The following is a 26,698-nucleotide window of genomic DNA, read 5'->3' on the forward strand; positions in this document are numbered from 1 at the left end:
TCTCTGTGACCTTTCACTGGACCAAGTAGTTAAGAAAATGGATGGATAGAGAATTCTGGCTGGAATAATGTGATACTTTTATCAAAAACATATTTGCAATAATTATAATTCATGTTGATTGTATGAAGACAGGGGAGTGGACTTGAGCAGCATATGGCAAAATTCAGTTTTTTTCTTTCATTTTTAAATTGCTATTTCTGGTAACTGTTTATCACTTTACATCAATATAATAAAGTAAAACATTTTTGAGTCAGCACCTCCAAATCTGAGACCATGGTCCTCAGCTGGAATAAGGTGGATTGCCCTCTCCAGGTCGAGAGTGAGATCCTGCCTCAAGTGGAGGAGTTTAAATTTCTCGGGGTCTTGTTCACAAGTGAGGGAAGAATGGAGCGTGAGGTTGACAGACGGATTGGTGTGGCGTCTGCAGTAATGCAGACTCTGCGCCAGTCTGTCGTGGTGAAGAAGTATCTGAGCCAGAAGGCAAAGCTCTTGATTTACAAGCCGATCTACGTTCCTACCCTCCCCTATGGTCATGAGCTGTGGGTCGTGACCGAGAGAACAAGATCTCGTATACAGGTGGCTGAAATGAGTTTTCTTCGCAGAGTGGCCGGGCTCTCCCTTAGAGATAGGGTGAGGAGCTCGGTCAGCTGGGAGGAGCTCAGAGTAGAGCCGCTGCTCCTCCGCATCGAGAGGAACCAGTTGAGGTGGCTCGGGCATTTGGTCAGGATGCCTCCTGGACGCCTCCCTGGTGAGGTGTTATAGGCATGTCCCTCTGGGAGGAGACCCCGGGGAAGACCCAGGACACGCTGGAGGGATTATATCTCTCGGCTGGCCTGGTGACGCCTCGGGATCCCCCCCCCCCACAGAGTTGGCAAATGTGGCTCGGGAGAGGGAAGTCTGGGATTCCCTGCTTAGACTACTGCCCCTGCAACCCTTACCCCGGATAAGCGGCAGAAGATGGATGGATGGATGGATTTTTGAATGTCTTGGTAGTTTAATGCAAAAAACCTCACAGTTTAGAGTGAATCATGATTTACAGTGTCTTATGCATTTATATTAAATTCTAAAATACACACTCATCCATCTAAATGTGTCTCTCTTCTCCAACAGTTTTCTAAAAACTTCTAACTTAAAGTCACTATTTTGTTTTCATTATAATCCCCACAAAACTCCAATTTCAGCTTCATTTAAAAAAAAAGTGCTTATGTAACATTTGTTTTGGGTTATGAATGTTTTTATTTCTCTTTGAATCCCTGCAAACATTCTTTCTGGAGCTATCACACCTGGCTCTGTCTCCGTAACTCATTAATGCAGCCTTCTCCAAATAACAGCTAATCCTGTGGTACCATTTAAACTGTTTTAAATTTACAATTTACTCTTGATATTAAACCTGGGATTACTGACTGAGACACACAGACCATGATACAAACTAAGCCAGCATTTTATCATTAGAATTTCTCCCCCCATTAACTTTGTTTTGGTCCAGGTTTCCTGTGGTCAAAATGTAGCAGTAGGTTTGTTGAGTTCTTCATTTTTTTAAGATATGTTTTCACTTATAAAACTGTGCATTAAAAGTTTCCAGCAAATGTAGGATAAATTTCCAATCATTTCTATGTGAAAAAAGTCTGGTGCTGTATCTTGCAAGGGGATAAAAGTCAGTCTGTCATGATGAGGAAGCTTTTGTTGTTGAATTTTACTGATACGACTTTTAAATATTTAAACAGTAGTTTCCACTATTTGAGGTTTCACATGTTTTTCATGGTTTATGTTCATTAATTCTGAAATTGATGAAGAAAAAAAAAGATGCTAATCCGGAAGTTGTTTAAGATACTTTCTCGATAGGGGGATGTCTGCTAAAAACACAGATCTGGCAACCATACTAGTACATGCACCTTGAGCTTATAGTGGTAAAACACCTTCTGCTCATTATCAGCTCTGACAGGGCACAACTCGGAGGAAGGTGATCCCCCTACACCTCCCACTTTTCGTTTTAGCTACACCAAAGCTACGAAGACCAACAAAAACAGACGAGCGACAGCAGTTTAACCAGCAATGTCAGGCAGATAGAAACTGCGTGACTGAAGCCGCAGAAATGAGCGACAGAGCAGATATAAGAGGGCCCGCAACCCGCAAAAGGAGAACGACCATCTCCGGCGCTGCCGGCGGCGGAGCGGGCAGCGTGAAACAAGCCAACGGGAGCAAGTGTCACGATGCTAGCGCAAAACCTCCACCGCATTCCGCTAAAGCCAAGTCAGCCGCAGAGGCGTCTGAACATGCAAGTCACAACGGGAAGATGGACAGAGAGGTGGGGACGCCGAGGAAGCAGCAGCTCACCAACAGTCCGAGGAAACAGAGACGTGCAGTGGAGGATATTCACGACAAACTCAGGTAACCGCAGACTTTTAATGAACGGTCACATGCGGGGACTCACTGTCAATGTCTTTTTTTTTTTTTTTTTTTTTTTTTTTAAATTTTATTTATTTATTTATTTATTTATTTTTAGCAATTATTATTTTCTTTTCCTGCCTTAATTTTCTTATTTTAGGAGAAGCTTCCGTTTTAAACTAAAATGGATTTCCACACTTTTTTTTTTTTTTTTTTTGGTTTACAAGCCATTTGTCACCACTGAGGTTGATGCACATTGCTACACATGCACACCAGAAAACCCAAAATGCAATCATCTGTGGTTCTTTGCATCTGGCTGACATTATTTTACTTTGAAAACATGTGACTTCCTCTCATCAAATTGGGATGTCGAAAATCTTTTTTATGTCCCCTTTAATAAAGGCACAGTATTACATAAATATGCAGTATTTGCAGTGGCACACATGTCAACATCATCTTAGAGAATATCAAAGTTATCAGTTTGCTCCAAGTTTGCACTCAGTAACATGTGTTACCATATTCATTTTTTCAATATATTAACAAATAACAAGTAGACAAATGGTTCAGGAAAATAGTTTTTGGTTGTAGCCCACCTACATTGGTTTATTTACAATCCAGTGAAAATGTGTGGCATCATTTATTCATAAGACTTTAATTAGCTGCTTTGTCAAGAAAAAAAAGATAGATGTAAGGCTGAGCATGTCAAAACAGATCATATATATTTTTTTACCCTAACCCTACCCTACTCATAACCGTTCATTTTATTGTTTAACAGCCTCTATTCAGATAGTTCCTCTCTTTCAAACAAGCATTTGAAGTTAAAGACACATTTCAGTAATTTTCTTAATCTTTCAAGAGTATGAAACTTCACATCTTTTTGACTTGAATTGAAAGATGTGAAGACCATCAGCTTGTGAGACTCGACATGTTGAAATGAATGCGTTCTTTGAGGCTTTTGTGTCTGAGTGTATCATCATTTTGCTGTGCCGTGTGCTTGTGCAATACTGGAGTTGCACACTACCTCTCTGTCTGCACGTTCCTTTGCAGGCTTGGCCTAAAAATGTCATCACAGTGAACTTTAACTTGATAACTGTCACACGGTTGTTTGCTATGGAAGTTAGTGTTTTTCTGTTTTAGTTGGGTATTCATCAAGGATGTGCTAAAACCTCACTGAATTGGAGCAGTTGTTGGCATTTGATAGTGGAAGAAATAAAGTTTTCTTGCTTTGAGATCAGATACAAATAATAAAGAATCTCTTATGACTAAAACAAGTTATACTGTAACACTCAACATGGCTAGTCACATGAATAAATACTGATAAACAGTTAGAATATTTAAGTTGAAACAACTGCAAGACTTTCTAAATCTCGAGTGTTTGCTAACTTCACATTATTTTCTGTACTTCCCAGTTTTTTAGATGCTCCTCATCTCCTTATTGTATGACAGTCTGCCTTCTTTTGTCATTGTCTTCCTTGCTTGTTTTTTTTCCCCTTGTTTCTGTTTATCTCTCTGTCACATCTGGTTGTGAAAGATCCTTGACTGATGAACAGCTGCAGTTTTCAAAATGTTCTCTGGGGTCACTGCGTTTAACCCACAGTTTCGTCATTTTTTTCCATTGTGTTGTGAAGTTGTTGGATAAACATTAGAATTCTGGATGTAAACCTGGGGCAAAGTTCTTTAATGTTAAAATAAAAACTGCAAAGATACTAAACATACAATGCCATGCATTGTATGTTATCTGTGTCTTTGATATACTCCTAATGTTGATTATTGATTTACAGATAGGTATTTTACTGTGAATGAAACCATCTCAGAAGAGTGTCTTCACAAGATAAAATATCTAACAAAGTAGGAGTTCACTAATATTTTATTTCTTTTTCAAACTCAGTGATAAAATGATGATAATAATAATAATAGTACATTTTATTTATAGGCACCTTTGTAGACACTCAAGGTCACCATACAGATAAAACATGGTGCAAAATACAATAAATATTGAAGATAAATAAAGTATTTAAATAACAATAAATTTGATTTTTAAAAAAAACAAAAACAAAGCATAGAAACAAATGTTAACTGAATAAGACGCAGCCCGTGACTCCCTATTTATAGAGAGAAGGCAAGCCTGAACAAGTGGCTTTTTAGTGGGTTTAATTGTCAGTTTTTAGCCAACTGCACAAATGTGTAGACTTCGCATGTGCTGTCTTTATTTTGTAAGTTCTGAGTGGTAGACTACATCATAGCTGAAGATTTAATCATTGCATATATTTTAATAGAAATAAAAAGACGGAACGAAACCAAATTACCCTGAAATTTTTTTCCTTCATTTTTGTTCTTCCACAGCTGCCACAGTCTTCAGGAGTCTCTCTTGAGCTCAGCCAGTGGATACAGCAACTACAGAGGAATCCTTAACTGGTGTGTTGTCATGCTGGTGAGTAAAACCGCTTGTCCACTGAGAACCAAAATGTGTTGTTTTGTGATTTTTATTTCTTTTCCTTTTAAACATCATGCCTATAAGCCATGTAGTGTGCTGGTGGCGGTGAGTTTGACAACAAAAGCAGCTCAAGTGGCAGCCCACACATGTATACTGCTCACCCGTGTGGGATCTGGGTGATGGAGCTGTTGCAGCACATCTCTGTAACTTGTTGCAGTATCTGATAAATAGTTTTTTTTTATTGTTATCTTAACATTCATGTTTATATTGAGAGGATTTATGTGTACTGAGATAATCTATTTTGAATACATTGGGTTGAAAAGTTTGTATGGCGGCTGCAATGGGGGAATGAGACACTAGCATCAAATCACTAGCAACATCATTTTATTGCTCCATTCGTATTTGATTATTTAATCATTGTGTGATTGGTTCTATTACTTGTATATAATAATCAGTTTGAACATAGTATATAGGTCTGAAGCTTCTTACTTTTTATGCAGTGTCCTCTGCTTAAACATACTTAACCAAAGAAAAAAAGGTAATTTGATTGATTTGGAAATATTGAAGAATAAAATCTATTAATCTTTATCCTATACATCCATTAATAGGTTGGAAAAAGAACAGTTCATGCTGACAGGTTATTATTAGCTGCGAGTCTACCCTACAGTACAAGTGCATACAGTGCACAAAGAATATGCATCCAAACTTTTAAATACTAGTATGAAGTTATTGTGGTAAACAGTGTGAAAGGTTTGGTAGATGCGAGATGAGAGTTGACTATATGGAGATTGTTGGTCCATGTTTATGTAACTGTGCATATCAGTTTCTCCGATTGTGGTTTTTTTCATTTGTGTTTGTTTTTTGCCTCATAAACCTAATTAATTTTGCAGTTCTGTGACAGAATATATACTCTCTTTTAACATTTAAATTCCCATGATAACCACATCTTCCACTTTGTGGCCACCAGCTGACACGGCTTCCTTTTTAGATGAAGCCTGACAAAATACCAGAAAATCTTGTTTTATACAGATGTGCTGCTTCCCTCTGGGGACTGGAGAATCTTATAACAGCTTTCAAGAGCAAGTACTTTGGTTTTTTAGTTGTCCTTTTTGTCTAAATTCAGACAAGTTTATTTAAAATAGATGCAAATAGGTCATTTACACAGCAGTAATGCTGACTTGGTATTAACAAGGACTCTCCACTTTGACATGCATTTGTGTTGGTTTGTGGTGGAACATGTACAAAAACAACACATCTGTACTGGTAACATAACTTGCACTCAAAAAAGACTTCCTCTGCACTTTTGCAGGACGTGACGCTTCTGATTTAAAAGTCCAATAAAGGAAAGAAGCAAAACCTAATAAAAAAATTACATCTGTTTGTCAGGCAAACCCACAGTTACAAAAATAACTCATTGCATCAGTGAAAACTGCAGTGATGGTCATGTTTACAAAAAATATTCATGATAGGAAAAATATTGCCAGTCAGAAAACTGTTGCACCTCATCCTGCTCCAGACACTGAGCAAAACTCCATAAAAGAGAGTCTACCAAATAACAACAACCCAAATACACTTAAGTGGCAAAACTGCACCTCACCTTGATTAAATATGGGACATTACAAGTCTGAATCACTAATTTAGTTATCAAAGCATAAATACTAAACATATAAAACAATATAAAATATAACCAAATACCTCATAGCAAAGTAAATGTTTTACTCATAACAATTAAATTATTCTAATGTGACGTGTTCTTCACTGATAAATCTTTTCACATTATTTCAGGTCAGACTTTCTGCCACTAACAAGACGGTTATTAGAGACTAACTGAGGCTGCTGTTGTCATCTGTACTCAAGGTTCAATATAAAATTTTTAGCTCTTCAAAATGCTGGATTTAACATGTGTAAGGTACAATAACAAATCATCCCTGATCACATGGAGTATGGGTAGAACTTCCTGTATAATATTGTCCTGTTTAAGTCAACCAAATGTGAATTTTTGGGACAAAAATTGGTTGTCAGGTTGTCCTGAGCAAAATGGCACTAAATGCTTACATTTTTTTTATTTATTTATTTAATTTATTTAAAAGTAAGACCAAATGTTGATTGAAGTGGCACCTGTTTCCTTTTCTTTGTATGTCAGGGTCCAAAGGTTCAGCCAATTCCTGTGTCTCTTTCTATTTTTATCTTACCAACTACCAAACCTGATATCTTCCTCTTCTTCAGAGCTTGGTCTCCTGAGGTTTATTTTTTTCTTTTTTTTAATTGATATGGTTTTTATTTTTATTCAGACAGATTCAGACAGCAAAAAAAACAAGCAAAAAACATTTATGTGTATGAATACTTCAAACAAGTCATTGAAGCAGAATTGGGTAGATACTGTATTAAACAATTTTGTACCATAGTCATTTATAATTCTAATGCCAACTGGTGTGCATTATTTTTGTATTCATGCACAAGTAGTTCGAGTTAAATCCCTGTAATATCACTCTGTTCTGGGCGTCACCACAGCAACGCATTGATAAACTGGTTCAGACAAGCTGCTTTTGACAGGTGAATGAGAGAAACGCACTGTAGCTTGACAACAGTTATTTAGCAACAAAAGTACATCAAAGTCAACATAAAATAATTCCTATACTTTAGCATGTTTAGCAAGTTTAGTAAAAAAAAAAAAAAATTGTTATAAAATGTTCCTGTGATGATGGTATAAGCGGATTAAACAACTCTGATCTGTGCATTATATGTTTATAATGCATGAGTGAGAGTTGTGTCTCTGATGAACTGGCCTTCTGGATGCTCAACCTGGGTCCACTTACACACCCTCCATAGAAGTGTCTTTGTCTCTTCCACCTACTGGTGTAACTCTAGAACTTCTTACACTGATCTTTTTCTGAGTGTAGATGATAGAAAAGACTCTACTGCAGTTAATATATTGCAAAATCCAGTTATGCAATTCTCTATTCAAATGCTTTGTAAAGTCTACTGCCCCATTTACTCTGTTTCTTCATCACCATCCTCTTGCTAATGCTGAAGGTTACTGAGGCAAAGGTCACTGCTATAAGAAAAATGTTGGATCAAATCCACATTGCTGCTGGGCCAGGGCAGACCAAAGGGCAAAATCAGTTTAGCATGACCTTATAATCCACCAGCTATCCTATTATTTTAATCATTTTTCACTGCAATAAAATAATCCGAAAATACATCAATATAGTCTACAATGTAGCATTATTGTTGACCTTTAAGCTACAGATGTAATTAGGTTTATCACATAGAATCTGAGATAAAGCTGGACTTGAACCTTAAAGTTAAATGAATAACATAACCATAAAGTAATTCACTTGACACTTTTTAACTGAGGAAGCAGCAACAGGATGTGCTAACAAGTCTAGGTGTCATGGCAGCAGGAACACGCGGCAGAGATTAGGCGTGAAACGGATCTGTTCAAGCAAATGACTCAGCATCAAGCTTTTGCATTTGCAGTGCGTCCCTGGTGTTTTGTGTTCAGTTACTTTTTGTTCTTCTTAAGTTGTTTTTCAGCTCTTGCTTTGAATAAGTGACTCTGCACATGCAGAATAAAACATTTAAATCTGCAGGTTAATCTCAAGCAGAGGCAGTTGAAAATGGAATAAGCCAGATTTATAACGGAGCATTTTTTTCCTTCTTAACCAAGGTCATGGAGTGAAAGGCTTGATGCAAAACAGCCTTAAACTCCAGAGTATTTCTTCTGCATGACTCTCATTAACTCATTATTTGCCTCTCTGTATTTGTTCTGTTTTATAGGTTCTTAGTAATGCACGTCTCTTCTTGGAGAACATTATAAAGTGAGTACTCACCTTAGACAAACCTACTTTCTATATATTGTATAAACACCACACCCCCACATTTTTATTTACATTCTACCTTACACCAGTATTCCCATTTATCGCTCCTTTAAATGAACATTTTTTTGTATTTGATTACATTAATCCATGTACATACACAATCTCTTAAAGCATGAGATCCTGAAACACCCAACGTGCTTACATCCACCTACATCAGCATGACGTTAAGTAGGAAATGTGCATGGTTGGATCAGTTGGATCTATTAATTACATAAACCCCTCTCATCCTGCTGCAGGTATGGCATCTTGGTAGATCCTATCCAAGTTGTGTCTCTTTTCCTAAAGGACCCATATAGCTGGCCAGCAGCTTGCCTTATCATTGGTATGGAACCTCTGTTGTATTGTATTTATATAAATGGATGTTGAAGGTTGGAAGAGGTTTCATGATCCAGTCAACAGTGGACAGCTCCAAGAACATTAGTTTCCAGCTGGTACTGGAATGTGTCTCTACATGTATTACACTTGATGTGATTTATCGTGCCAAGAAGCAAAGGTTTTTTTTTTTAAACATTACAGTTTTGATTATGGACCAGTTTGCAAAAATGTAAAACACAAAGACCTGTAAACAGATTTCTGCCACCACACCACACTAAGGTCTGGTGTGCTGCATTGGATTGCATATTATTATGCAGGGTTTGACTCTTTGACTCTTAAATTTGGGCAGGTAAAACAGAATCACATCTCAGACCCAATGCCTTTATAATATATGCTCTCAGCCACTGTTTTCACTGTCACTGCATGAGTGAACACATACGGTTTGCAAGTTTTCTCTGAATGATGCATGCTGAGTTTGGATTCTAAACGGAAAAAACACTTGGCACTGGGGAAAAAAAGAATCTTAGTAACATGCTGCATATGCAGATAAGGATGGTCATGCAGGTGAGTCTTTAGTTTGATCAAGATTATATTTATACTATAAATAGAATGTAGCCATTAGTTAAAATATAGTCAAAATAACCATCCTAAATGTTTTCATTCGTCTGCTGAATCCTTTGTGCTTGTAATCAAGTCCTCACAGAAACCTTGCAGCTAATTATAGGGTTGTTTGTCTGACCTGTAGAGGAAATTGTTGCTATACTTGTATTGCTCACTCTAAAATCATCCTAAGTGTGGATCAGTTTTCACAGTTTTACCTGAAGAATCCACATTATGCCCTTTTTTTCCCCCAAGCTGACACAGCGTCCTAATATTTTAATGAAATTTGACAAACTTTAGTAAAATAAATAAATAACATAGCATCACCCATTTCTTCCTTTTCAGACAGATAATTTCAGTAATGTCCCCTTTATTAATCTGTGGTCTGCAACTTCTTCTCCTCTCATAAAATTTATCTGATACAGTACAGTGTTGTAGTGGTTCAAAACAGATAAAAAGAATTGTAGTTTGCACGATCCCCACTGGCCATTTTTTAGTGTAATGATAAAATAGAGTAATTGTTATCTTTTGTATTGCTTTGGACCACAAGTCTGTTTTCTGTTTCATGTTTTTAGTGTCAAACATGTTCATCCTCGCATCCTTGTATACAGAGAGGCGTCTGGCTGTAGTAAGTCCTGACTTTTATTTGTATATTTTTCTCAGTGACACAAAACATCAACTTTGGTACTCATTAAAGACAGTTTGCTAATTTAAAATTTAGCTGATAGTATTTTTTAATGTACTGCAAATCAGGTGGAGCTGATTGATTATAATTGTGGGATCTTTCATGATTGTTTGAAACAAGTGTTTAGTAGGTCATTGCAGCTCCAAAGTAAACTCACAGCTCCACCCTTTTGTATGCCTGCCCTTTACTCTGATAAGTAACCCAGTGTTGATCCAGATTAGATTGTGTACAATATGATAACAAATCCAAAAAAAATTTCCTTTTCTCTGAAAAGAAAAGCTTTTTCTAACATTAAGAGTGTCAGAAAAAGATCTTTTATTCTTTTTTTTTTTTTTTTAACCTCTGTAATCCTTTTTAGGGGACGTTTTCTGAAACTAAAGGATGGATTCTTCATATTATAAACCTGGCATGCATGTTGCTCATTCCTTCTTTCACTGTACTGACTGTGACCTCCATGACCCCAGGTATGTATTTGACAAAACCTCACATTTTATATGTACAGTATACATGATATCAACTTGATAAATGAAGACCTTGTCTTGAGTAAACTGTGTTTTGACTAAAAATTTTTTTGCCTCAGTTTAGATGATACTGTAAAGAAACTTGTTTTCATATGAAAATGAATTCCCTTGCAAGGCCTCCGGCCTATTTTTCAATCCCATCCTCTTTCCATCCACTCTTTTTTTGAACATGCAATTTGTTTTGTTACCCTGATTTGCTGTTACAACACAATCAGTTTTAACTACTTGATGAAATTTATTAATCAATGTAGCAGCATCATTTAACTCATTGACTGCCAGCAGAGCCCCATCCTGCCAGTGTTTTGGAGACATTTTTTTTCTTTCAGGACCCAAAGAATACTGGGATGTGCCCTCGGACCACATCCTCAATAAGTTAATGCATGCTCAGAGCATACATATTTGGAAGGTTCTGACGCATACATTCGTCCAAATAATCTTTACATATACAGAAAACACAAAAGACTATTTTAGACATTTTTTGGCATCTTTGGCAGCCAATGAGTTAAATAGCTTAACACAAATTTAGGTGAAGTTTATATAAGGTTACAATGAAAAAATATTTGATCATAAAGAAAATAGTAATTTTAAATAAAATGTAATTAACCATTTTTTATTCAAATGTTTAATCTTCAACAAAGGTTCGATCAGCAACCACTACCTGTAACCGTTATTCTTATTATTGAATTATTGTTGTGCGTGCTTGCGTGTGTGTGTGTGTGTGTCAGTGGGTGGTGTGCTTTCACTAGGGATCTACACTGTGCTGTTTCTCAAGCTGTATTCTTACCAAGATTTCAACAGATGGTGCAGAGAAATCAGACAAGCCAAAGCAAAAAGATTAACACGATCATATTCATGTAAGTGTATCAACCTACACTTTGGGTGAGTTATGTCATCTTGACTGAGGTTGGCTCAGCAGCTCATAACTGCACGATTTGCACTTAAACATGTCACACTGCACAGTTAACAGGGTCGTTTTATTTTAACTCTGCTGCAGCACCATCTAGTGGTAGCTGAAGAAAGTAAGTTCCTGGCATGCAGGGAGAAATTATAAATCAGAGTTGTGTAACATGAGCAGCATTATCATAGCATGTGATGTAGAGCTGCTATTTTAAGCCTGAAAACTGAATGCAGCATGTTGACTGAGAGAAGTCTCTTTAGTAATGCTTGAAGTTCAAAATGCTGAATATGTCTGCTGGTTTTTTTTTTTTTTTTATTCCAGGTCCTGATGTGGCACAGCCAAACGGGTCAGCAGTTCATGCACATGTCTCCTACCCAGGCAACCTCACACACAGAGGTGTGTTCAGTAGAATATACCATAACTATAAATCAAATATTGATTCATAAACAAGAGTTAAAATTATTTACTAGTGTTAAAAGTTCAGATAAAAGATGTTAAATTCAGTGGCCACATAATTTATATTATAATGAAACAATAACATAACATCCGGTTGTGGGATTTTATCCGGGGTTTTAGATGTAGTTGAAGTTAATGAATTCTCAAAACTTTTCATTTTAAAATATATACTATCAGCTGGTTTTTATACTTTCAACCTAATAACAGGTTTACTTGTCTGTTTGTCTCTAGACATGTACTACTTTATTTTTGCTCCAACTCTCTGCTACCAGCTCAATTTCCCACGATCTTCTCGAATACGCAAACGGTTCCTAATTCGAAGACTTTTTGAAATGGTGAGAAGGAATCATTACAGTTACTGTCCCAACATATCAGTCCATAACCTGATTAAATTTATCTTTATAAATCAACATGTTAATAATTTGTTTAAGTTATAATTTCTTTTGCTTGCAGCTTTTTCTCATGCAGTTATTGGTGGGATTAATACAGCAGGTATGTGAAACATCTACCCTAAACTTTTGCTAATAAACACTAAATCATCATCAGAGAGCCGGCATAGGATTTTAATTCTCATTACAGCTAAAAGAAAAGTGAAAATACAAAATTGATGGAAGGGGAGAAAATTCCAAGAAAACAAATTGCATAACTTTGATTCAAACGGCAAATATTTTCCAATATTAAAGGAACAAATTTTGAAGGCTACAATCTAAATATGCTGTTAATTATTTAAAAAAATGTGACAAGGAAAACTCTTTCCTCAAACATTTTTTGTATAAATGTTTCACATTTAATGTCACATTCAGGAGACAAAAACTGTTCTGAACTCGGAAGCTCTTTCTCCTACAAATAAACTACACTCCTTATTATGTGGTAGGATCAGCCTCATCCAGCCACATGGCTCACCAGTAGACTGCTAAAGCTACATGCACGTTAGTGCAACAGCACCATCACTTCATCCATGTCAGTATGTTATTTTCCTGTTCATACATCACAGGCTTTGTGTTGAGATGACATCCAGCTCTGCTGTGTGCAGTGATGTGATCAAACACAAAGGAAAAAACAAGGTTCTGAGCAAATGTTCATTTGAACTCAGGAAATATTTCTTTCTGTAATCTTGTACGATTCTTCTTTTCAAAGCATTTAAGTTGTATTTAAGTACATTCACATCAGCAACTCTGATTTACTTTAAATGTTTAGTTTAGCTGTTATTGCAGTGGCTCAAATGCACATGCATTAAACAAAGTTATTCCCATGTGTGTTTTTCAGTGGATGGTTCCTACGATTCAAAACTCTATGAAGCCGTTCCAGGTATGCAGACATGTTAAAACACACACACTTTGTATCTTTCTGTAAAAGAACAGCTTTTTATATCTCATCTCACGAAGAGATTAGTCATTTCCTTATAACATTGCTGATGATAAGCTACATAAGTGTAAGTCTTAGTATCATTAGGTAGACTAGAGCGATAAATGACTGTTAACATAACAGGAGGCAAGGAAGTGTCTGAAAAGGATGTGATGGTATCAAAACTTCATTCTGTTTGCCTCAGGACATGGACTTTTCACGGATGGTGGAGCGATTACTGAAACTAGCTGTGAGTATCGGGAGGAAAACGTCAAAATAAAGAAGGAAAACAAAGCCTTTATGTATGAGCTGATCCCTTTGCACTGTTTACCTGAAAGGTTTCACATCATCAAAGGAGAAGCAACAATAACTTTACCAAACTATACACCTCTTCCTCTCCTTCCTTCTCCCAGGTCCCTAACCATTTAATATGGCTAATATTCTTTTATTGGTTTTTCCACTCCTCTATGAACTTTGTGGCAGAGCTGCTGCAGTTTGGAGACAGAGAGTTCTACAAGGACTGGTGGTGAGTAGGGATCGTACAGTCTTCTCTTGTACACGATCACCTTTGCAGTTCCCCACACAGAGACTTAAGGTATAGATTTAAAAACACTAATACACAGAACCAGTGAAAGACCTGTCACCAAGTTTCCTATCTGTAAGTATTAGTTAACTTCCAGGGTATTATGTTTTGGCAGCATTACTTTCAAATTTAACCCATTTTGCTCCACAAGCAAGGCAATAAAATTAGTTGTGACCTACTTAAAGTGCAAGAACATGATGGATTATTTTTTTGCAGATGATAACCAAACAGATTCTGTGATTTGTAAACATCATCATGAATTCTGACACACAAAAGAGGATAAAAATATATATATTTCAGATGTGTAGCATTTCATGAAGATTTTGTTCTCCTTTATTTCAGGAACTCTGAGACTGTCACATATTTCTGGGCCAACTGGAACATCCCAGTGCACAAATGGTGTCTGAGGTGAGTAGTAAAACTTGCCACTGAACTTAACTCTTTTCTTTTAAAAACAACATAAACACAATAATGGATTTTTGGCTATTTAAAGCTAGATTAGAAATATAAGGATTGAGGTGATGTGTTTATGTATGTCTGTGTTTTATAGACACTTTTATAAGCCAATGTTAAGAAGAGGTATCAACAAGTTTCTGGCTCAGACTGCTGTCTTCTTGGTTTCTGCTTTCTTCCACGAGGTAAACAAACCTAATCTTGAAGTTTTTTTTCATGATTGTCATCATCATTGTTTTATTATTCTGGGCAAAATAGTAATATTGATTTTTTTTTTTTTTGCAATTTATCTATAATTTTTTTTTTTTTTAAAAACACCAGCTCAGTCTTTCCGCTTCCTCCACAAACATGATGTAAAATGTTACACCTCCCAATCCAAATAAATGCCAAAGTCACTTTATTTAAAAAAAACATAGAACAAAAAACTTTGTTCAACAAAAGTAAAAAAAAAAAAATCTTAAAAGTAGCAGCTAAGATGATACAGAGTGATAAAACTACAGAGCATTTTTAAACTATAAGCACTGCATGTACAGTCTGTGGCCCATAGTTTTCTCTGTTTTGTGTTAATAACAACTCAGTCACCTTAGGCCATTAATTTAGCAAAGTTTTGGTTAAAGCTCACGTAAGTGGTATTTTTAATGGATATTAATGTGATTTTTTTCCTAATATTTCTATGTATGTGCAGACCATGATGTGAAACAAAGCATTGTTGTTGATTCACTTTTCTTTTATCACAGTTTTTAAACCTTTTTTTTTATTGGCTCTGTGTTGTTTATGTGGGTTTTTATTCCCTCACATTAATACAATGAAACATTTAAAATGGAACTATTATGTGCATTTCAGGCTAATTTATTTGTATTTCTGAGACCAGAAGGGCTGGGATTGATGGAGTTATTGTCACAAATGGCTTTATTTACTTCAGACCGACCCTCTCCGTAGGCTGTCAGATCAGCCTGTGGGCAAAATGAGTGGATTGAGACTCTTCCGCATTAAGCCCCGCCTCCCGCCACTGCACTACATCAGGAGCGCGCACCGCAACTGCTTTCGCCGTCATTGTAACATCTCATAAACAGAAGGATTAGGCTAATAGGAACTCAATAAAAAAAACAAATACCATGTCAACACATAGCATATTGCCCTGCATGTTGGAACCTGAATCAGACCCTGAAACGAAGTGGAAAACAGCAACCCACAGCAACGAATGCAGCAGGATGTCTCTCTTTGGTAAACTCACCAGCCATCGTTGGAAATAACTTTATCCGACGTTTTCCACCCGCCTGATGTATTTGTACATGCCCTTGTTAACCAGTAGAAGGTAACCAATCACCGAACCTTATCCCCCTGGACGTCACAAGGATTTCCAAGTAGAAAAAACTCTCTAAAACGACTAGTTTTTTCGTCGCCATTGAAACCGAACAGAGTGAGTGCTGAAACTCAAAAATGCGTTTAGGTGATAAAAAATGGTGCCGTTCACATGTCTGATGAGGATTCAACACTGCAACACTGTAGAAAGCTCAGAAAACTTGAAATACCATAATAGCACCCCTTTAAACTGAAATCTTTCTCCTCCTCAGTACTTGGTGAGTGTCCCTTTAAAGATGTTCAGACTGTGGGCCTTTATGGGAATGATGGCGCAGGTACAACACAGAAAAACTGTTCATATATTAGTCATGTCTTCTCATGTCAACCATCCTGTACTTATCCATGACCTTTATTCTCCTTAGGTTCCGCTTGCTTGGTTTGTTGGTCGTTATCTGAATGGAAACTATGGCAACGCAGCTGTGTGGATGTCTCTCATCATTGGACAGCCTGTTGCAGTTTTGATGTATGTCCATGACTACTACGTCCTTCATTACGGGAGCACTACATAACCATACACAGACACTTATTATCCTACACACACACACCAGCTGGTAAGATGGGCTTGAGTGACAAACTGGAGTGTGACAGGAATGGAAAGCTGCTTCAGTTTTTACATTTGCACTTTAGAGAACCAGACTGCAGTATGTTGGGAAGTTACCTTGGATGTTTGAACAATGTGAGAAGTGCTTGGTGTTCAGCTCCGGTCTACTTATAATATACTGTACCTTTTGTCATTTTATAATCTAAACTTTGGGAGCCACCGTCACTGTCAGTGTATCAGCTTTAAAACATTTCATCCTTGGCCCAAAGTGAAGCAGCACTTGGATGTCCATCTGTTATTAGTTGGATGCAGAATATTATCTTTCACAAGTTTTGATTAAAGGAAAGAGTTCCACAATGTCCAGCAAGGGTGGTATTTAATAAACCTTTTCTGCTTAAACTTAACAAAAATTTGATATAACAAACTAAACTAAAGAGAAGTAAAGACTCATCCAGAGTTGTAGATGTTTAAAAATGCACACACATCAGGTGTACCCAGTAATTACTGCCAAGTGTAAGCTCAAAGTCCTGCCTCCATGTAATGCACGTTTTTATATCAGTGGTTGAGAACTCTTTTCTTGTGTGTGTGTGTGTGTGTGTGTGTGTGTGTGTGTGTGTGTGTGTGTGTGTGTGTGTGTGTGTGTGTGTTCGTGTGTGTTCGTGTGTGTGTGTTCGTGTGTGTGTGTGTGTTCGTGTGTGTGTGTGTGTTCGTGTGTGTGTGTGTGTTCGTGTGTGTGTGTGTGTTCGTGTTCCAAGGTAAAATGCATTATAATGCCAATTTCCTTAAAATGAATGAGGCTTAAAACCCCTAATTCATCATTCAAGGTTTAGCCTGATCCTTAAATTGACCAGAGTGGCTTTTGTTTTGTTTTTTTAACATGTATTCTGTATACATAACTGATATCCCTCCTTATTTCATGTAGTACAGTATTTATTGCAATTATTTTATAATTTAGTATCATTAAACAAGGATCCCTTTCATGAAGCAGTGAGGGTAAACAGTATTGTAATTAAATTTGTACCATCATGCAGCTACCTGTTTCTTAAATATAAATATTCAGCGCAAGCTCATAATCAACATACCACATGTTTGTAATTTGCCTTGAATTTGTCTCTGCACTTGTTTTTGAATTGTCAAAAATGATTTGTTTAATGCTTTCTATTTGTTTTTTTTTATATATATAAGTGACTGTATGCAGTTAAATTATGCTATGCTGATATTCTTTGTGCTAAATCTGAAATAGTATTTAATTTACCTGTTGAAACCAATGAATGCTTTTTGCACTTTACAGAGATGCATGCCGTTCCGTAAAAGCAATAGATTTCTATGAATGTATTTTCATCAATCATAGACAAAAAACATTTTGTTGGAATAATTTGTAAGATTTACTTGTTGAAAATTTGTTATTGTGCAACTATAAATGGTAAAAAGAAGGGATTAAAAAATCTCTCCATGTTAGATGTTTCACAACGCTAAAATGAAGTCTGTTTCTATTTTGATAATTGTCAGAGCCTGGAACTGTTCCTGTGCAAGCTGATATAAAATGTTTTATTTTACTAAAAAAAAAAAAAAAAACTTGATTTGCTTTTCAAAAACAAGTTTGAGTCTTTTGAGAAGGGGAGGGGCTATGTATTGATCACATTTCAGGGAAAACATTGTCAAAATCTCAAACACCAGTTCTCAACAACTGTGTGTTGCCATTCCGAATCTGAAATAAGTGCCTGCTGTTTAAAGGAAAAAAAAAATCTGCTTATATTCTAAAGTATGTCAAAAAACTTTGAGGAAATCTGAAAAATAAGAAAAGGAATTTTACCTCATTCTGTGTAACAAGTAGTTTAACGTTCTATTTTGGGATTTAGATAGAAACCTGGGCTAATTTCACATCCTAATCTTCACATTTAACCAAACTATTTTTGAAGCTATAAATGTCGCAAGTAGCTTTTTTGTTTCACTTTAAAAATATTTTGTTGGAAAACTACTTATAAATCTCAACATTCGTGAAAGTTTGCCCCGCTTTTATTTCAAAATGTACCGCAGTTCTGTTGCAGATCGGTGGGGTTAGTGTGGGATGTTTGTTGCAGACGTACCACCGCCATCATTTGAGAACTATTTTTGAAGTAGCACATTGTGTTTACAGATTTGACAGACTATGTAAATACTAAGAGTTTTTGGGTTTTTTTTCTGGTAAAAAACACATTACAGCGTAGTTTTGTTAGAGACTAAGACTGACCAATGAGTTCATGTAACAGCTGGAAGGAGCACATCTTTCACACACCAAGTCAAGGGTTCATGAAGCAAGTTGAAAATACAGCTGATCATTTTAAATGTTAATTTGTGACTTAAATAACTTTACACCTGCAAAATGAGGTACTGGCAGTTGTGGTCATACTGTGAGTAGAAATTCAGGATTGTTTTGGAAAGTGAATCATTTTCATAATCTTTCATTTGAAATATTTGTGCTGTTTGATAAAGATGGTTTATATCTGATGAAATGACTACTTTGGTTTTTTTTTTTGTTTTTTAAAACTAAATACATTTCAAGAAAAAACTACATGGATCAGGAACCCGGTTTTACCGGTACTCGACTCCATGCAAACATAAAAACACATGCGTAGATACACTGCAACACTATAACCCAACATTTATTTATGACATTACAACTAGACTTCACAGCTGGAGCCTGTTCAAGAAAGCAGGTTCAACTAACTCTAAATCTAAAAGGAGACTCTGGCTTCTTAACTCTGAGCCAAGTAGTTGTGAATTTTGAGTTTCAGAACAGCTTTGACTTGTTTTAGTCAGTGCTGAATATCTTCTTCTCATGGCAGCTGCTGACACCCAATTAAAACAAGAGGTTTGTACACAAGTATACGAGAACACTATTCTGGGTGGGAGGAGCAAACTGCTGCTGTAAGGAGTGAAACAAAGCATGGGAGAAAATTGCTGCCAGAGTCAATGTGGAAGTTGGAAAACACCAGACCACTGACTTGGTATTTAACCTTTAAAAAAAAAAACTTATGTGAATGAAAAAGAATCAGGGATAAAGCAAAACTGGTGTTTTATTTAGGTCAGAGTTGTCAACACATTAGTTCTGTTACACTTTCCCAATCCCATGTGCCCCCAGTTAGAGAACCATTGGGCGAACATGCAAAGTAAATAATCCGTCATTTTTACACGCTATTTTTCATGTGTTCAAAAGTATTTAACATGCGAAGACCTAAAGGAATTAAGACATTCTGAATTAAAACATTTTTTCTAATTTTGTCATTTTTATGTGCCTTACTATTAAACTAACTCCTACAGATTTTCATTTAAAGTACAGTAATCTGGCTTTACAAAAACCTACTGGGAAAGACTGATTTATAAAGAAAACCCTTTCTAGTAAAGTAAAACATATTTGAGAGGGTGCCTAACTCCTCCTAGCTGTTGGGGAGTCTTGCTTAATGGTCCCCAGTGGTTTACCTTTGTTGCCAGTTCAAGGACTTCAACTGGGTCCTCCAGCCCCAGGCCAACCTCCCGACTCACTGCATCACTACTTCACCATGTTTCCAATGAGTGAACTTGAGCTAAACATGTTCTTATCACAGGTTTCTTAGACTTAACCTCCTGAACAAACTTTGCTTTGAGACATGCAGCCCACCAGGAATTATGGGACAGTTTGTTGTCCTGTATTTCCATTAAGGACACAGCGTTTCACATATTTGACTTTCATGACAAGCAAAAGAAATGTCTCCTGAAAGCATTGGGAAAAAAAAAAAATGAAAAAGACATCACTGCGCACTTTTATATCAGCTTTTATTACATTTTTACCTTAAACAATTCTATCAAATGAAAATAATTAAGACATATCTGTCCATTCAAAACTCTTTCCTGTGCAGGAAACAACACAATAGTCAAAAGTCTTAGTTAAGCATTTAAAAGATGATGTTCAATTATGTCTTAAAAAAAAAAAAAAAAATTGCAACTAAAAATCACATCAAGGGAACAGGTCCGGTCAAGAAGATCTACTGCTGTAAGAAAGAGACAAAATAGAGAAAAACTTCTAAAGACTCCTTCTGAATAACAGCTGACACAATAAGAATAACATAATCTTGAGCAATTTCAACAAACACAAACGATTCAGGACTCTACACAAATTTTTCAAACTAATAAAACTTGTGCTCAAAGCTGGAAATTTTAGAAGCCACTGCATAGTATTTAGCATTGTTACATCTTCACTTAATATCTGAAAATTAATTTGCATGTGCTGAATTTAAAATGCTTCTGATCTCTTTTTGTAGTTAAAGTTTAAGGTCTATTTCTTAGTCCAGTATTTAAATAAATGTGGGAACAAAACAGCAGTACATGAAATGATTGCTTATTTTGCTGAAAAATAATTTCCTGGCTATGGAACTGAATGGCAACTGAATAAGCCCGTCATGTCACAGGAGTGGATTTTTTTTCTTTTCAAACTAAGTAACCAGAAGATTTTCCATCCTCATCTTAAATTTAGGACTATAATATAACAAGTGGATGCAAATGATGGTTTACGTTGAGAAATTAACTCAGACGATGAAGCCTTTAAGCTTCATTCAGCAAGAATGCTTATTAATCAGACAAGATGACAATTAGTGCAGCTTGTTCCCACCAAGCCGTTTCAGTCACACATGACCTGTGTACATATACCAACTATTACAACCTCTTGGTGTTCTTTGTTTAAATATTTGGGGATTTAAAAAAACAAAAAAACAAAAACGGATTAAGGGGTTCACTTTCAGGGCACTTTTGAGCAACAACTACTTGTGAGATTCAGACATCATGCAGTCTGAAAACTGTAAATGACTGTATATATTCAAATGAACAAGTTAAAATATCTTGAGGCGTGTACTCACCTTGCCCTTTTGATTCTGGACAGGCAGATAAAGTTTAAACTCTGCTGGGAGCTCATCCTCAGAGTACAGTCTGTCTGAAAAATACACCCTCCTAATGCGACAGTTTGCATGAATCTGAGAGTGAAACAGGTCAGATGTTAGCAGAAGAAAAGCAGTTTTGCAGGACTTTGTTGTACTTTTGTGCAAGGAACAACTGAAGACAACTGTTTCTATCCATCTGTGCACTAACCTGAACACGCAGCGTCTCAGAATAATTGGTTCCATAGGCCCTCCTGGTGAAGTCCGACAAGTTGAATTGGATCTGGTTCCAGCCATCATCCAGCCTCATTGGCATGGTGCAGATAAACGGCTTTACTCGAGTCGTACTTTGATAATTACTTGCTCGAAATCGTCTCCGAACGTTTTTATCATCCAACACCTGAGAGTTTTAATTTTATGTAGAGATAACAAGAGAGATTAACATGATCATGAAGGGCACACATTTCTGTAAACCAACATAAAAGATCTGTGAGCGTGTACCTGGACTTCAAAGGTAAAATACTTCTTGAGATTTTTTATGATCATGACCAAAAATGGAAGTTTGATACCAAGCGTCTTCTTGGGGTCTGCAGGACATGTTATATATGTAGTGCTGCAAAACAAGAAGATGAAAGCACAGGTTTAGTGAGTATAATTCACTGATGGAAACGAGCTTAAAAATATAAAAGCAACACACTTAGGCACAGCCTTGTGATAACCTGAAAGCAAACTGTCCAACAAATAAAAAAAAAAATCCAGTGGATAGAAAAATACTGTGTAGTACTGACTGATTCATCATTGTGATCCAATTCCAGACTTTACATTTTAATGGCACCTTTTATCATTTCAGACCAATTCTCAGACTTAACTTTGAATGAACATAAACCTACCTGACGTTTGCTCCCTCAATTTCCAACACATTTGAGTGTATGTCATTATCCGGGACTCTCTTGATGTGACCATTTCTTACCTATGAACAGAGGAATTGAGTGTTTTGTTTGCTTGTTTGTTGTTGTTGTTTTTTAATGTCTTGTTTAACATAAAGAAATCAAACTGTTCTCTTCGGATTGCAAGTAAAATGAATAGAAGTTATCCATAGGAAGTTAAGTTGTGTTTTTCCAGCAAAAAGATACATAAAGCAATTATTACGATGATGTAGTAATCGCTGGTGTGATGTATATCACTACTACAAACTGTTTCTAATACAAACAACTGAAAGTAAACTACACAGTGGAACTAGCTTTCGCGACTAGCAAAGTGTGCTATTAAATACAAGGAGTAAAGAATTTATCAACATTGGTTATTACCTTCTTGTCCCATATTTGAAGCGGCTTGCTGCCGATACTGTATAAAATAGAAAGAAATCCGCTCTGAAATGTGTTTTTGAACATCTTTGGTCGTGCACAGTCTGGCAAGAAAGCGAGGCTTTTGTGACAGATTTTGCTTCCGGTTCCGCTTAAAAATGTGTTCTGTTTTAAGCGGCATAAACCGTTCCGCTTCAAAAGTTTTAGATATAGCAGTTCAATAAAAACGTAAATAATAAATATATTAAAATATGTAAATATCATCTGTCTCAAACGAGCCAAGAAAAAAGAAGAAAAGTCGGATCTTTATTGTTTTGGTGTTGCTTAGGAATGAGCATTTGTTGGCTTTGTTTAAACCGGTCACTAAATACGGACGCAATACAGTCGTCATGGTAACAACAAGTCGAATAGAGGGAACGAACGCGTGAGTTATTAGTAGGAAACATATTGGCGTCATATATGTCTATGTTTACCACAATAACGAAAAAAAACAAAAACAAAAAAAAACCAAACAGAAATTGTAAGACACTATTTTTCTTTGGTTCTCAGGAAGTTAAAGTAAATGTGAGTTGCTGTTGCGAATGTACTTAAACAAAACTTAATGCTTTGAAAAGAAGAATTTTCCCAAGATAACAAAAACAAATATTTCCTGAGATCAAATGACTACATTTGCTCAGAACCTCTTGTTTTGTCTTTGTTTGATCACATCACTGCACACAGCAGAGCTGAATTTACTTAGTTAGGCTGCTTACCCTAAATAATTATACTACTACTAGTCCCAATTAGGATTTTTATTAATCCCAATATCATGGAGTAAAATAGGTTACCTTCTGACAAGTAATCTGGCTTAACCAGTACCAACTGGAAAATCTCATTTGTAAAGAAAACCCTTTCTAGTAAAGTAAAACATATGAGAGGGTGCCTCACCCCCTCTCAGAGCTGTTGAGGAGTCTTGCTTCATGCTCCCCAGTGGTTTACCTTTGTTACCAGTTCAAGGACTTCAACTTGGGTCCTCCAGCCCCAGGCCAACCTGCCTACCCACTGCATCACTACTTCACTGTGTTTCCAATAAGTGAACATAAGCTAAACATGTTCTTGTCACAGGTTTCTTAGACTTAACCTTCTGTACTTATATTCATTGACATGAACCCTTGTTGGTATTTTGTCTGAATATCATCAAGCTTTGCTTTGACTACTGCAGCCACCAGGAATTATGGGAGTTTGTTGGATAAAACAGGATAAAATATGCTCTGAGGGTCTTTTTCTTTACATTGTGGAAAATTCAAACATTTCTTATCTAAGCTTCCCAAATACTTTGGAGCCATTTAGCTCAATTATCAAGTAATTCATGACAAAATAGACTTTTTGTCCGACCTGACCTGATATTTGACTTTCATGACAAACAAAACAATGGTATCCCCAAATCAAACTCCCAAAAGCATTCACCAGATATTTCTAAAATATTTATTCATTTCTTTTTAGTGATACAGACATTTAAAAAAAAAAAAGTCAGTAAAAGGCAGACATCACTGTGCACTTTAATATCATCTTTTTATTACATTTTCATCTTAAATAATGCTGTCAAATGAAAAAAATAAAGACATATGTCCATTCAAAAATCTTTACTGTGCAGTAAACAAGACAATAGTCAGAAGTCACATTAAGGGAACAGGTCAGGTCAAGAAGATCTACTGCTGTAAGAAAGAGATAAAATAGAAAAGAAAACTTGTAAAGACTCCTTCCAGATCAAAACATTTCCACATTGTTACATCTTCACTTAATACCTAAAAAGTCATTTGGATGTGCTGAATCTAAAATCTTCCTAATTTTTTTGTAGTTAAGGTCTATGATCGATTTCTTAGTCCAGTGTTTCAAAAAATGTTGGAACAAAACAGCAGTACATGAAATGATTGCTTTTTTTTGCTGAAAAATAGTTTCCTGGTATAAATTGAATAAGCCCGTCATGTCACAGGAGTGGATTTTTTTTTCTCTTGTCAAACTAAGTAACCAGAAGATTTTCAATCTTCATCTTAAATTTAGGACTATAATGTAACAAGTGGATGCAAATGATGGTTTACGTTGAGAAATTAACTCAGACGATGAAGCCTTTAAGCTTCATTCAGCAAGAATGCTTATTAATCAGACACAAGATGACAATTAGTGCAGCTTGTTCCCACCAAGCCGTTTCAGTCACACATGACCTGTGTGCATATACCAACTATTACAACCTCTTGGTGTGTGTGTTTTTTTTTTTTTAATATGTGGGGATCAAATAAAATACAAACAATTTGAGCAACAACTACTTGTGAAATTCAGACATCATGCAGTCTGAAAACCCTGTAAATTTATGACTGCATATATTAAAATGAACAAGTTAAAATATCTTGAGGCGTGTACTCACCTTGGCCTTTTGATTCTGGACAGGCAGATAAAGTTTAAACTCTGCTGGGAGCTCATCCTCAGAGTACAGTCTGTCTGAAAAATACACCCTCCTAATGCGACAGTTTGCATGAATCTGAGAGTGAAACAGGTCAGATGTTAGCAGAAGAAAAGCAGTTTTGCAGGACTTTGTTGTACTTTTGTGCAAGGAACATCTGAAGACAACTGTTTCTATCCATTTGTGCACTAACCTGAACATGCAGTGTCTCAGAATAATTGGTTCCATAGGCCCTCCTGGTGAAGTCCGACAAGTTGAATTGGATCTGGTTCCAGCCATCATCCAGCCTCATTGGCATGGTGCAACTAAACGGATTTACTCGAGTCGTACTTTGATAATTACTTGCTCGAAATCGTCTCCGAACGTTTTTATCATCCAACACCTGAGAGTTTTAATTTTATGTAGAGACACCAAGAGAGACTATCGTGACCATGAAAGGCACACATTTCTGTAAACCAACATAAAAGATCTGTGAGCGTGTACCTGGACTTCAAAGGTAAAATACTTCTTGAGATTTTTTATGATCATGACCAAAAATGGAAGTTTGATACCAAGCGTCTTCATGGGGTCTGCAGGACATGTTATATATGTAGTGCTGCAAGACAGGAAGATGAAAGAACAGGTTTAGTGAGTATAATTCACTGATGGAAACAAGCTTTAAAATATAAAAGCAGCAACACACTTAGGCACAGCCTTGTGATAACCTGAAAGCAAACTGCAGGAAAAAAAAAAAAAATCCGGTAAATGGTAAAAAATACTGTGTAGTACTGACTGATATGATATCACTATGATCATTTCAGGCCAATCCTCAGACTTAACTTTGAATGAGAAAACATAAACCTACCTGACGTTTGCTCCCTCAATTTCCAACACATTTGAGTGTATGTCATTGTCCAGGACCCTTTTGATGTGACCATTTCTTACCTATAAACAGAGGAATTGAATTTTTTTGTTTGTTTGTTTATTATTTGTTTTTTTCCCCCTTGTTTAACGTGGAGAAATCAAGTTGTTCCCCTCGGTGTGCTACTAAAATGAGTGGAAGAAGTTATCCATAGGAAGTTAATTTGTATATGATGTAGTAATCGCTGATGTCATGAATGTACTACAACCTGTTTCTAATACAAAACTAAAAGTAAACAACACAGTGGAACTAGCTTTCGCGACTAGCAAAGTGTGCTATTAAATACAAGGCTTACAGAATTCACCAACAATGACTAAATACCTTTTTGTCCCATATTTGAAGCGGCTTGCTGCCGATACTGTATAAAATAGAAAGAAATCCGCTCTGAAATGTGTTTTTGAACATCTTTGGTCGTGCCCACAGTCGTTGTGAACACAGTCTGACAGGCAAGCGAGGCGTTTGTTGCAGGATTTGCTTCCGGTTCCGATCTTCACGTTTTCTGTGGAAAAGAAAAACGTTCCGCTTCAAGAGCTTTAGATGTAACAGTTAGATGAAAACGTAATTCATATTATATTATGATAAGTTATATCTTCTGTCTCACACGAGCCAATAAAAGAACAGCAGTCGGCTCATTATTGTTTTGGTGTTGCTTAGGAATGAGCATTTGTCGGCTTTATTTAGACCGGTTCCTAAATACACGCAATGCAGTCGT

General features: G+C 36.4%; 3 protein-coding genes across 4 annotated transcripts; 1 reads left to right on the top strand and 2 right to left on the bottom strand.

Moving 5' to 3' along the window:
• The first annotated feature begins 1,958 nt into the window (after positions 1–1,958).
• dgat1a (diacylglycerol O-acyltransferase 1a) lies at positions 1,959–18,826 on the top strand. The gene is made up of 17 exons (XM_079259313.1): positions 1,959–2,388; positions 4,729–4,816; positions 8,600–8,640; positions 8,937–9,022; positions 10,191–10,243; positions 10,659–10,764; positions 11,547–11,675; positions 12,041–12,115; positions 12,407–12,510; positions 12,629–12,667; positions 13,442–13,483; positions 13,725–13,769; positions 13,933–14,045; positions 14,445–14,510; positions 14,653–14,740; positions 16,130–16,192; positions 16,280–18,826. Exons 1-17 carry the CDS (start codon positions 2,093–2,095, stop codon positions 16,424–16,426), a joined length of 1,581 nt encoding a protein of 526 aa, XP_079115439.1. The 5' UTR covers positions 1,959–2,092; the 3' UTR covers positions 16,427–18,826.
• A 1,407-nt stretch (positions 18,827–20,233) lies between these two features.
• On the bottom strand, positions 20,234–22,782 carry LOC306769867 (cilia- and flagella-associated protein 20). Of its 2 annotated transcripts, none has more exons than XM_079258616.1 (6): positions 22,652–22,782; positions 22,235–22,314; positions 21,846–21,957; positions 21,556–21,744; positions 21,327–21,440; positions 20,234–20,462 (listed from the first exon to the last, which is right to left on the bottom strand). In XM_079258616.1, the coding sequence occupies exons 1-6, from the start codon at positions 22,733–22,735 to the stop codon at positions 20,460–20,462; spliced, it is 582 nt and encodes a 193-aa protein (XP_079114742.1). In that variant the 5' UTR covers positions 22,736–22,782; the 3' UTR covers positions 20,234–20,459. The 2 variants fall into 2 exon arrangements, with proteins under 2 accessions (XP_079114742.1, XP_079114741.1); XM_079258615.1 differs by having other exon boundaries at positions 20,360–20,465.
• Positions 22,783–24,226: 1,444 nt separating this feature from the next.
• LOC306769687 (cilia- and flagella-associated protein 20-like) lies at positions 24,227–26,433 on the bottom strand. Its single transcript, XM_079258377.1, has 6 exons — positions 26,308–26,433; positions 25,930–26,009; positions 25,569–25,680; positions 25,279–25,467; positions 25,050–25,163; positions 24,227–24,342 (listed from the first exon to the last, which is right to left on the bottom strand). The coding sequence occupies exons 1-6, from the start codon at positions 26,389–26,391 to the stop codon at positions 24,337–24,339; spliced, it is 585 nt and encodes a 194-aa protein (XP_079114503.1). The 5' UTR covers positions 26,392–26,433; the 3' UTR covers positions 24,227–24,336.
• Between the last annotated feature and the right edge of the window lie 265 nt (positions 26,434–26,698).

Source organism: Telmatherina bonti, assembly GCF_933228915.1.
Source record: "Telmatherina bonti genome assembly, chromosome: 19".
Lineage (NCBI taxonomy): Eukaryota > Metazoa > Chordata > Actinopteri > Atheriniformes > Telmatherinidae > Telmatherina > Telmatherina bonti.